The 10,731-nt window shown below is 47.3% G+C and overlaps 1 protein-coding gene across 1 annotated transcript in view; it reads left to right on the top strand.

Annotated features, from left to right (window-relative positions):
* The first annotated feature begins 915 nt into the window (after positions 1-915).
* CC2D2B (coiled-coil and C2 domain containing 2B) overlaps positions 916-10,731 on the top strand; it is a 227,789-nt gene continuing 217,973 nt past the window's right edge. The window contains 3 exon segments of the mRNA XM_030204963.1: positions 916-924; positions 1,754-1,934; positions 3,308-3,444. Coding sequence (XP_030060823.1) covers positions 916-924; positions 1,754-1,934; positions 3,308-3,444 — 327 coding nt within the window.

Genomic DNA, 10,731 nt, shown 5'->3' with positions numbered 1-10,731 from the left:
AATGATTCTCATGTTATTATTGTATATTCCTCTTCAAGAGAAGAGTTTTTTTTCCTTTTATCACTTTGAAATTGTAAACTGCCTGGAAGTCCGTTATGGATAATATGTGCGGTATATAAAACATAAATAGCATAGCATCACATAAGCTTTGGCGCCCTTGGCCGGTAGGACTACCGCTGGCTTGGTGTGCAGCAAATTGGCCCTACCACCAGGCTCACACAGGAGCCTGGTGGTAGGGCCAATTTCCAATGCACCATTTCTGGCACTAGAAAATACCTTTGTATTTTCTAGCGCTGGAAACCTCACTGTCTCCTAAATAGGAGGTGGTAAAGGTTCTAGCAGTAAATGGCCGTGCAGCAGTTTTTAAATTGCTGCACAGCCGTTTTCTGGCCCTTTAAAAAATGCCTTTTTACCAGCAGCGGTAAAAGGTGACCTCGGAGCACGGCAATCCCACACGCTGATGCCACTGCAGACCACCTTTTACCGCCGTTTGGTAAAAGGGCCCTTTATATGCTAATGTAATGTATGCTTGAAAACTTGTTAAAGCTTATCTATGATAGATCTATGGTGCAGTGGGTGCTTAAGAACTTCCACTATTAAGCAAACTACTTCACTGTGCCAAAGAAAGGGTAAATTGTGTTAAATTTGGTACCCACAATTGTTTTGAAAGTTGGGGGCCAATGCTTCAAAGTGGTTTATTTGTTAATAAGTCATTTTGTTTTGCTAATTATTTGGTCCTTTTACTAAGGTGTGCTGAAAAGTGGCCTGTGCTGGTGTAGACACGTGTATTGGACACGCGCAGGTCCATTTTTCAGCGCACCTGCAAAAATGACCTTTTTTTGTGAGGCAAAATAAAAATTGGTGCGTGTCCATTTTGGGCTTGAGACTTTACTGCCACCCATTGAATTAGCAGTGATGTCTCAAGTATTAACCAGGCAGTAATGGTCTGCGCGCATAGAATGACGATTATTGCCCGGTTTTCGCTGTGTGCTAGAAAATAAAAATTATTTTCCAGCGTGTGTAAAAAAACGAAATTACCGCCCGGGCCATGCGGTAGCCGGGCGGTAACTCTGAATTGAAGGGCATAGGTGCATACATGGCTTAGTAAAAGGGCCCCTATATGTAAAGTCATCTAAAATCCTTGACCTTTCTAGGTATGAAACATATCAAATATTTGTTCAGGTTGTATATCAAAAATTGCTCAGTTTCTCAAGGCCTATCAGGCTCATTTTCAAAGCACTTAGCCTCCCAAAGTTCCATAGAAACCTATGGAACTTAGCCTCCCAAAGTGCTTTGAAAATATGCCTCTATGTGCCCCCAGGTTCACAATTTTTTACTTTATTTCTCCTTTTATTTTACAGTTCCCTCCAGAATAAAACCCTGGAGTAGAATGGGGTTTAATTATTTTATTGCACCCCTTTTATTATTTTCTTTTAAATGATGATAATTCTAATTGCAAGTAGTGGATTTGAAAAATTTTTGTGATTTCGCTAGTACTGGTAACAGATCTGGTAAATGCTGTACATTTGAGTCTGGTGATGCTACCTGCTCATTTTGAATTAAAGAATAAAATAGGTAAGTGTATGTTATGCTTTTGTGATCTTCAGACTGTCATTGTTCCTCTCTGTAACCTCCACTATATGTATCTTATATTTTATGTGTGGTATAGTTTTTTTGTGTGTATGCTGAAGAAAATCATATGGACCAAGATAGACTGTTTTAAATCTGAGTCTATTTGTATTTCTTGTGATAGGAACTAGGAAATATAAGTTCTAAGAATCTTAGCAGCGAACAAGAGCAAAGTCCTGTGCTTGATACTGTTGAAGAAGTTATTTTGCCCAATTTGCTAGAAACCAAACCTGCTGAATATGAAAGCAACAAACTGAAGGTTCAGAATGAAGGAGAACATATTTTTATCCCAAGCAGTATGCCAGGTATTATATTGATTAAGGAAAATATAAAATAAATAATCCTTCATTTCATTTATTATCATAAGTACCTAAGATAATATAAAGACACATGGAGGGGCATAATCGAACGTGAACGCCCATCTCCATGGGCGTCTATCTCCGAGAACGGGTTTGTGAAGGGGTGGGACAGACCATATTTTCGAAAAAAATGGGCGTCCATCTTTTTTTCGATAATACAGTTTGTGCTGGGCAAATGCATCGGATTTGAGCTGGGCAGTTTCGTTTTTCAGCGATAATGGAAACCGAAGGCGCCCAGCTCAAAAACGAACAAATCCAAGGCATTTGGTTGTGGGAGGGGCCAGGATTCGTAGTGCAGTGGTCCCCCTCATATGCCAGGACGCCAACCGGGCACCCTAGGGGGCACTTGTAAAAAGTAAAAAAAAAAGTTAACTACCTTTGAAGTCCATAGCTCCCTTCCCTTGGGTGCTGAGCCCCCCCAACCCCTCCCCCAAAACCCACTCCCCACAACTCTACACCATAACCATAGCACTTATGGCTGAAGGGGGGCACCTACATGTGGGTACAGTGGGCTTTGGAGGGTTTTGGAGGGCTCAACATTAACCACCACAAGTGTAACAGATAGGGGGGGGATGGGCCTGGGTCCACCTGCCTGAAGTCCACTGCACCCACTAAAACTGCTCCAGGGACCTGCATACTGCTGTGATGGAGCTGGGTATGGCATTTGAGGCTGGCATAGAGGCTGAAAAAAAAGGTTTTTATTTTTATTTTTTTAGTGTGGGAGGGGGTTAGTGACCACTGGGGGAGTCAGGGGTGGTGATCCCCGATTCCCTCAGGTGGTCATCTGGTCATTTAGGGCACTTTTTTGGGACTTGTTCGTGAAAAAAAGAGTCCAAAAAAAGTGACCTAAAATCGCGCTAAAAACGGCCATTTTTTTTAAATTATCGGCCGAAGGCGCCCATCTCTGCTCGGCTGATAAACATGCCCCAGTCCCGCCTTTACCATGCCTCCAACATGCCCCCGTCAACTTTGTTCGTTCCCGCGACAGAGTGCAGTTGTAGGTGCCTAAAATCGGCTTTCGATTATACCGATTTTGGTGCCTTTGCGAGAAGGGCGCCCATCTCCCGATTTGGGTCGAAATCTGGGCGCCCATCACTTTCGAAAATAAGGCTGATAGGCATCTATTGGCATACTGTCCAGAATGAACACCAGTTAGAAGTAAGCAACTCTGCTCAGTTTCATGATTTTCTTAGTTAATTTTGCATGCATGTCTAGAATATATATAATATAACTTGTTTGTTTATAGCTGTCTTTGTTACCAGTAATTAAAATATTTAAGCTGCATGTAAAGTGTTATAAATCTGATTATTGTTCCTAAGTGTTCCACAGATGTAAACTACCAAATAACATGATACCTCGTGTGATAGAAGATGAAGGATTATTTGTTCAGAGAAAACCAGAATTGTACAGGAAAACTATTAACAAAATGGAGAATCGTCTGATTAAAGAAAATAGGGTAAATCCATACTCTTGAAAGCTACAGCATAAACTTATAAAACTTTAAATCATTTTTTCAGGAATTGATAAGGAACCAGAAAATTGGTTTTCAATTTGAATTCATGGAAGTATGAGGCTTTATAGTAAAGTGTTGAAAGCAGGTAACATGTGAATAGATGCATGCATGACTATGCTAACAGTTTACTATGGTGGCTTGACACTTAGCACATGCTAATTCACTTATGAATTGCTTAATGTGGATTGGGGTGAGGATGGTGTGCTTTGTAGTTCACACCTGGAAACATCACACATCAACTGTTACAACAACAGATAACACACATCACAATTCTACCTTAACATGTGGTGTAAAGTGCATACATTATAATGCACGTAATATGCAGTCATAGGCCGATAATCAAAGGCAAACGTGGGTGCTAGCCTTCATCCTATGATCAGAGCTGGTGAGTGTGTGTTGCAATGAGCTCACTGGCTCTGAGTGCAAGTAGCATGCAAATGCATGCTAAACAGGGCATTAGGTATTCCTCCCCAGTGCTCAGTGGGCAGTGCTGGCATTAGGGTTTGTGGAGCATTGGGGAGGAATGGGGTGCCCTTTCCAGCATGCATTTCTGTACTTACAGGCCCCCCCAGAAAAGGGGCTGCCCCCCCCCCACCGTTTAAAAGTTTCCCTGGTGGCCCAGTGGGCACCACCGCCACCTGCCCTGGTGTCCTAGTTCCCCTGCCCCCCCAGTATCCTTGTAAAGCAGGAGAAGGGAGTAGCAATCTCTCCTTCTGTGAGCACTGCCTTCAAAATGGCAGTGCCCTACCTGGTGGATCCCGGGATGCCCCGGACAGGGCAGGGTGCTGTCATTTTGAATGTAGCTCACAGGAGGAGGGAATGCTACTCCCTTTTCCTGCTTCACAATAGTACGGGGAGGGGGGCTTGGGGATGCACTAGGTCACCAGGGCAGGTGGGGGTGGTGCCCACTGGTCCACCAGGGAAACTGTTTTGCACAGGTGGGGGGGCTGGAGGTCTACCTGACATCCAGCTCCTTGTGTCCAGGTTGGGGGAGGGTGGCAGTCCACCAGACCTCCAGACCCTTGTGTACGGGGGTGGGTAGGGGGGTCTGGAGGTTCTCCAGCCCCTTGTATTACTCTGTTTGACAGGTCTGGGCAGTGGTGTACTGATGGCGGGGCAGTGGGGGCGGTCCACCCCAGGTGCACGCTGCAGGAGGAGTGCAGGGAGCAGCCACGTGGCTGTCAGCTCCACTGGTTCCCTGCTCCCTCTGCTGTTACTTCCTGTTTTGGGGCAGAGGGAGCAGGGAACCTGCGGAGTCGACAGCCGCGCAGCTGCTCCCAGCACCCTAGCAGGTAAGAAGAATGCACCCGGGGGGAGGGGCCTTGGAGGCAGTGGCGTACCAAGGGGGGGGGCGGTGGGGGCGGTCCGCCCCGGGTGCCAGTGGGTGGGGGGTGCTCCGCTCCCGCCGCCTCCCGTGGCCGTTCCCGCGGCGCCGCACATTAAAAAAAACCGGTGAAGCAGCGTCGCAGGCAGCGCCGCCTCGTGCCCTGCTTGTAAAAAAAAAAAAAAATCAAATCTCCTTCCTTCTCCTTCTCGTCTTGACGTCGACTCGGGCCTTCCAATCAATTTGATTGGAAGGCCCGAGTCGACGTCAAGACGAGGAGAAGGAAGAAGATTTGATTTTTTTTTACAAGCAGGGCACGAGGCGCTGCCTGCGACGCTGCTTCGCCGGTTTTAACGGGACTGAGGTGGGGAAGGAGAGGGGCGAAAGGGACTCGGGTGGGGGTGTTCAGAGGGGAGAAGGGGACTGGGGTGGGGGTCTCAGACAGGGGAGGGGAGAAGGGGACTGGGGTGGGGATCTCAGAGGGGAGAAGGGGACTGGGGTGGTGGTGTTCAGAGGGGAAAAGGGGAGGGGAGAAGGGGACTGGGGTGGGGGTCTCAGAGGGGGGAAGGGGAGGGGAGAAGGGGACTGGGGTGGGGGTGTTCAGAGGGGAGAAGGGGCCTGGGGTGGGGATCTCAGACGGGAGGGGGAGTGGAGAAGGGGACTGGGGTGGGGATCTCAGAGAGGAGAAGGGGACTGGGGTAGGGATCTCAGAGGGGAGAAGGGGAGGGGAGAAGGGGACTGGGGTGGGGGTGTTCAGAGGAGAGAAGGGGACTGGGGTGGGGGTCTCAGACAGGGGAGGGGAGAAGGGGACTGTGGTGGGGGTCTCAGACAGGAGAAGGGGAGGGGAGAAGGGGACTGGGTGGGGGTGTTCAGAGGGGAGAAGGGGGCTGGAACTGGGGGCTGAAAAAAGGGGCAGAGAGAGAGAGGGGACAGATCCTAGATGGAAGGGGGAGCGAGAGGGAGGGCAGACCCTGGATGGATGGGAGAGGGAGGGCAAATGGTGGATTGAAGGGGAAGAGAAAAAGGGCAGACAGTGGAGTGGATGGAAGGAAGGGAAAGAGCAGACAGTGAATGGAAGGGGCAGAGATAGAGGGCAGATGTGGCTGGAAGGAGCAGGGAGAGAGGGCAGACATTGGATGGAAGGGACGGCAGAGAGGGCAGACACTGGATGGCAGAGAGAGAGAGAGAGTGAAGACAGATGCTGGATGGAAGGAAGACGGTGAAAAGAAGACGAGGAAAGCAGAAACCAGAGACAACAAACTGTAAGTAAAATATATTTTTTTATTTTTTTTGCTTTAGGATAAAGTATTGTAGATGTGTTAAATGTTTATAATAGAACATGTAAATAAGGTAATCTTTTTATTGGACTAATTTTAATACATTTTGACTAACTTTCGGAGAACAAAACCCCCTTCCTCAGGTCAGGATAGGATACTGTAACAGCACTATACTGTACTGACCCGAGGACGGAGGTTTTGGCCTCTGAAAGCTAAATGTATTAGTCCAATAAAATGGTATTATTTTACTTTCTATATTTGTTTTATTTCTATTTGTTAATTTGTAAAGTGGTGATTGGTACTTGTTAGTTTTTTTCAAATTTACATCTGCTGTCTTTATATTTTGCACAGTACTAGGGGACAGTTTCTGTTTCTGTGGTGTTGCATTGTATGCAGAGTCTGGCATTGGGGGTTCAGTTTAATTTTTGTCTAAATAGAAAGTTTATGATTACTTATTCTATAGTGGATTAGGGTGTATCTGTGTTTGTGAAAAAGACATGGCTTTCAGTTGGCATTGACTGTGCAGGATCTACGATCTGTACTATTCTGTCTGGTTTCGTTTTACAATAGGAGAATTGATGTTCTAGTGCTCACGGTAGTGTTTAAGATGCTTTCCTTTTCCTTGTGTGACTCGAAGAAATGACTGCTTATGGTATGGTAGAATTGCTCTATAGGTCCTGAGTGTTTTGTATTCTCGGCATGCCTAGTACTGGATTTGGGGGGGGGGGGGGGGTGTTAAAAAATGACCGGCCCCGGGTGTCAACTACCCTAGGTACGCCACTGCTTGGAGGTGATGCGCCGGGGGACTTTTTATGTCTGAGGGACATTCCACTCCAGCTTTCTGTTCTCCAGGGAATGACATCTCTCTCTTTTTTTAAATGTCAAAGTTTCATTCACGCAGCAAAATCTTGGAACCAGGAATGAACAGCACAATTAATTTATAAGATGCACCATGTGAGACGTAAACCTGTGATGGTAGACACACATTGTAACTCTGATGGCTTAACTTAGACATCTCACTCTGGGGAAGAGCAAGTGCCTTATCATCCTCCAGCAAATACTCTGTGCAGAGAGAAAACCTTACTAAAATAGTTCTCATGATTGATCATATAGTCAGGAGTTTGTTCCCTCCAAGCTGAGCAGGAGTCTTCCACCTACAGTCCTGCCATGGGTGGTGCTGTTTCACTATCACATCTTCAGTAGTGAGGGACAGGCAAGCTCTGCAGGACTCAAGGAGATTTAGTGAGCCTATCTGGTTCATTATCTGGGCTGAAGCTAGTGGGCAGAGCTTGCCGCCATATTGGTTTGTCCAAAATAGTAACAATCACTATTGAAAACAATTGCAAACATGTGAGTTCAGAGGGGCTTGGGGGATATAAGAGGAGTGGGGGGGGGGGGGGGGGGGGGGTTTGGGAGTTTTGAAGGGTCTATGAAGGGAGGGAGGGTTAATGTTTTTGCCAGTGCTCCAGAGCTTACTCTGTTATTTGTAGTGCTGTACTGTGGACTTCAGTGCTGCGCTATATGCCATTATTTTTCCTTATGATGACAATAAAGATCTTTCTACATAAAAAAATAGCTTCTGGCTGCAGCAGAAGCAGTTTAGATGCCCAGTCCAGCTCTTCAGTCGCTGCTGCCCCCGAGTGCCCGCATCCCCCTGCAGCCAAACAATAGCCTTGGGCTGCAGCAGCAGCAGCTGCTTGGATAGCCAGTCCAACTTGTTGGTCACCACCACTCCGAGTGCCCGCATCCCCCTGCAGCCCAGCTCAGTGACAGTGGAGATGTGGGCAGCAACTCGAACTGCGAATAAAACGCATGGAAAAGGCCCTTATCTGAAGGGGACTGGTAAGTAAGGATTAGAAGCCATGGGAAGTAGTCAGGTGAGGAGCTGCAAATTCAGACACGCCTATAGAATTTTTATTCCCAAATGGATGTGTTGGGGTTTTGGTTTTCTCTTTCTTTCTTTACAATATTTAAGTCCATAGAACAGTTCCCAGGTTCTGAAGCTCCTGCAGCTATAACTGAGATAAAATAACAATGCACAATGACAATGTGGATGCAGCAGCTGATAGTTTGTTTTGGACATACTGAGATGGCGGCTGCTGGGGGAACTGGTTTCAGCTTTTTGACATCATTCTGTCTCCTGTCATTGAATCTGTTTGGAAGGACTCCAGAGAACCTGCCTGTCTCTAGAGATTGAAAACACAATAATGAAGCATGATAGGACAAACCTGGGAGCCCCTCAACCAGGAAAGAGGGGCCTCACCCAGATAGGGCTTGAGGATCCCTCAACCAGGAAAGAAGGATATCCCCAAAACCAACCCTGAGAGTGAAACACTGAGATTAGAATAGAGAAATTCCCAGCTGTGAGATGGAAGTAACAAAAGTGCAGCTACTTATTTGGCCAAATTATTCAGTTAAATAAACCACCTTCAAAGTTTCTATAATGCTATTGTAAAGGGGTGGAAAATTAAAAAAAAGTGTTGTCTTTTTCGGGCTTGCCGCAGTTTAGGGGCTGTTGTGGGGCTAATTTGGCTCTGCCCTGATGTTTTGGGGACTTGCCTGTGGTCCCGGTGGACACTGGTTCCAGCATGACTTTATTACGAGCAGAGCTAGTGCCGGAAGATGCTATTCTTTCGGGGCGCACTGTGAAGGTAGTGTTAGCTAATGGATTCAGAGAGACTATACCCATTGCTGGAGTATTCCTGGATTGGGGTACCAAGCCTGGATACAGAGAAGTAGGAATAATGAAAAACATGCCGGTACCAATGCTGTTTGTGACCCACATGGGTCCAATGAATATTACCCTTGATAGCAGAGTCAGTCAGCGTTTCTGCTTTGGTGACCCGTAGTCAGACCCGGGTGGCCTAACAAGTGGAAGCAACAGAGACCACCTCTCCAGTTCCAGATCCTGACCTGGAAGCTCTGAGGCAGAGGGCTGGTGAGCCATCTGATGACGCATAAAGACTGTATCCTATGGAAAGGGGGCTTGCTGTATAGAGAAACTGATCCTATTGATGCTATCGGGCACTGGACAGCTGGCAAACAATTTATAGTGCCCAAAGCATACAGGGAACAGCTCCTATAGATTGCACATGACATTCCATTAGCAGGACATTAGGGGGTGACTCGCACACACACTAGACTGACATAGAACTTCTATTGGTTGGGAGTATCTCGAGCCGTAGATTATTTTTGTTGAACCTGTGATGCATGCCAGAGAGTGGGAAAGCCCCAAGATCATTCCCAAGCACCCCTGAAACCTTTACCCATTATCAGTGAAACATTTGAGGGAAAAGTCCATGGGGGGGAGGGGGGGGGGGGGGTTGCTGGGTTCTTGAAGCCTGGATTGGCCGCTGTTGGAGATAGGATGCTGGGCTTGATGGACCCTTGGTCTTTTCCCAGTATGGCGGTGCTTATGAGTGGATAGCTGTGGATATAGTGGGGCTTCTAGCTGTCCCTAGCTGGACTGGGAAAAAGTATATACTGACAGTGGTGGACTTTGATACCAGATATCCTAAAGCAGTAGCCTTAGCCTCCATAAAAGCAGAGAAAATTGCCACTGCCCTGCTAGAGATATTTTCCCAGGTACGATATCCATGAAGAAATACTCTCAGATAAAGGGACACAGCTTATGTCTGAGCTGATCCAGAATTTGTGGACACATTGTGGAGTGAAATCTGTCCGTACCACCCTATATCACCCTGAAACTAATGGGTTGGTGGAGAGATTTAATGGGACATTAAAGCATATATTAAAGAATTTTGTGGATTCGGGAGACTGGGACTAGGAAATGTACTTGCCCTACCTACTGTTTGCATACAGAGAAGAACCCCAGGAGTCTACGGGGTTCTCTCCATTTGAGATGCTTTATGGACGGAGAGTGAGAGGGCTCCTTGACCTAATAAGAGAACATTGGGCTGGGAAAGTTGACACCTCTGACACCCCTGTAATTGAATATGTAGTAGTCAATATGCAACAGAAATTAGAAGACCTGGTGGGCTTTATCAGAGATAACTTGCAGAAAGCCCAGACTAAGCAAAAGACCTGGTATGATCGTAAGGCCCGAAATAGAGAGTCTTGTAAGGGCCAGCAAGTATTGTTTTATTTCAGCTACATCAGATTAAACTTTAGACAAACTGGGCAGGACCTTACAAGGTCCATAGGCGTAGACTGGGGGGGGCGAGGGGGGGCAATGCCCCCCCAAACGACGATGAGGCGCCGCCGCACCATTAGTTAAAAAAAAAAAACCACATGCACGCACGCGCTCCTCTCCATCCGCTTGGCTTCCCTGCTCTCTCTGTCTGCGTCCCACCTTCCTCTGACGTCAGAGGAAGGCGGGACGCAGACAGAGAGGGCAGGGAAGCCAAGCGGAGTAGCAGACGGAGAGGAGCGTGTCCGTCTACCCCTCTCTCTTCCTTCCTCCCTCCCTCCCTCCGCCGCAGGCAGCAGTCTTTTCCAGCGTTCCTGGCAGCGGTAGCGATGTACACGCTGCCTTTGGCTCTGCCCCGAAGCCTTCTCTTCAAGTTCCTGTTCCCGCATAGGTGGGAACAGGAACTTGAAGAGAAGGCTTCCGGGGCAGACCGAAGGCAGCGTGTACATCACTACCGCTGCCAGGAACGCTGAAAAAGC

Source organism: Microcaecilia unicolor, chromosome 5, assembly GCF_901765095.1.
Source record: "Microcaecilia unicolor chromosome 5, aMicUni1.1, whole genome shotgun sequence".
Classification (NCBI taxonomy): Eukaryota; Metazoa; Chordata; class Amphibia; order Gymnophiona; family Siphonopidae; genus Microcaecilia; species Microcaecilia unicolor.
Note: the sequence above shows the minus strand (reverse complement) of the source record. Positions and strands in the feature narration are given on the sequence as shown.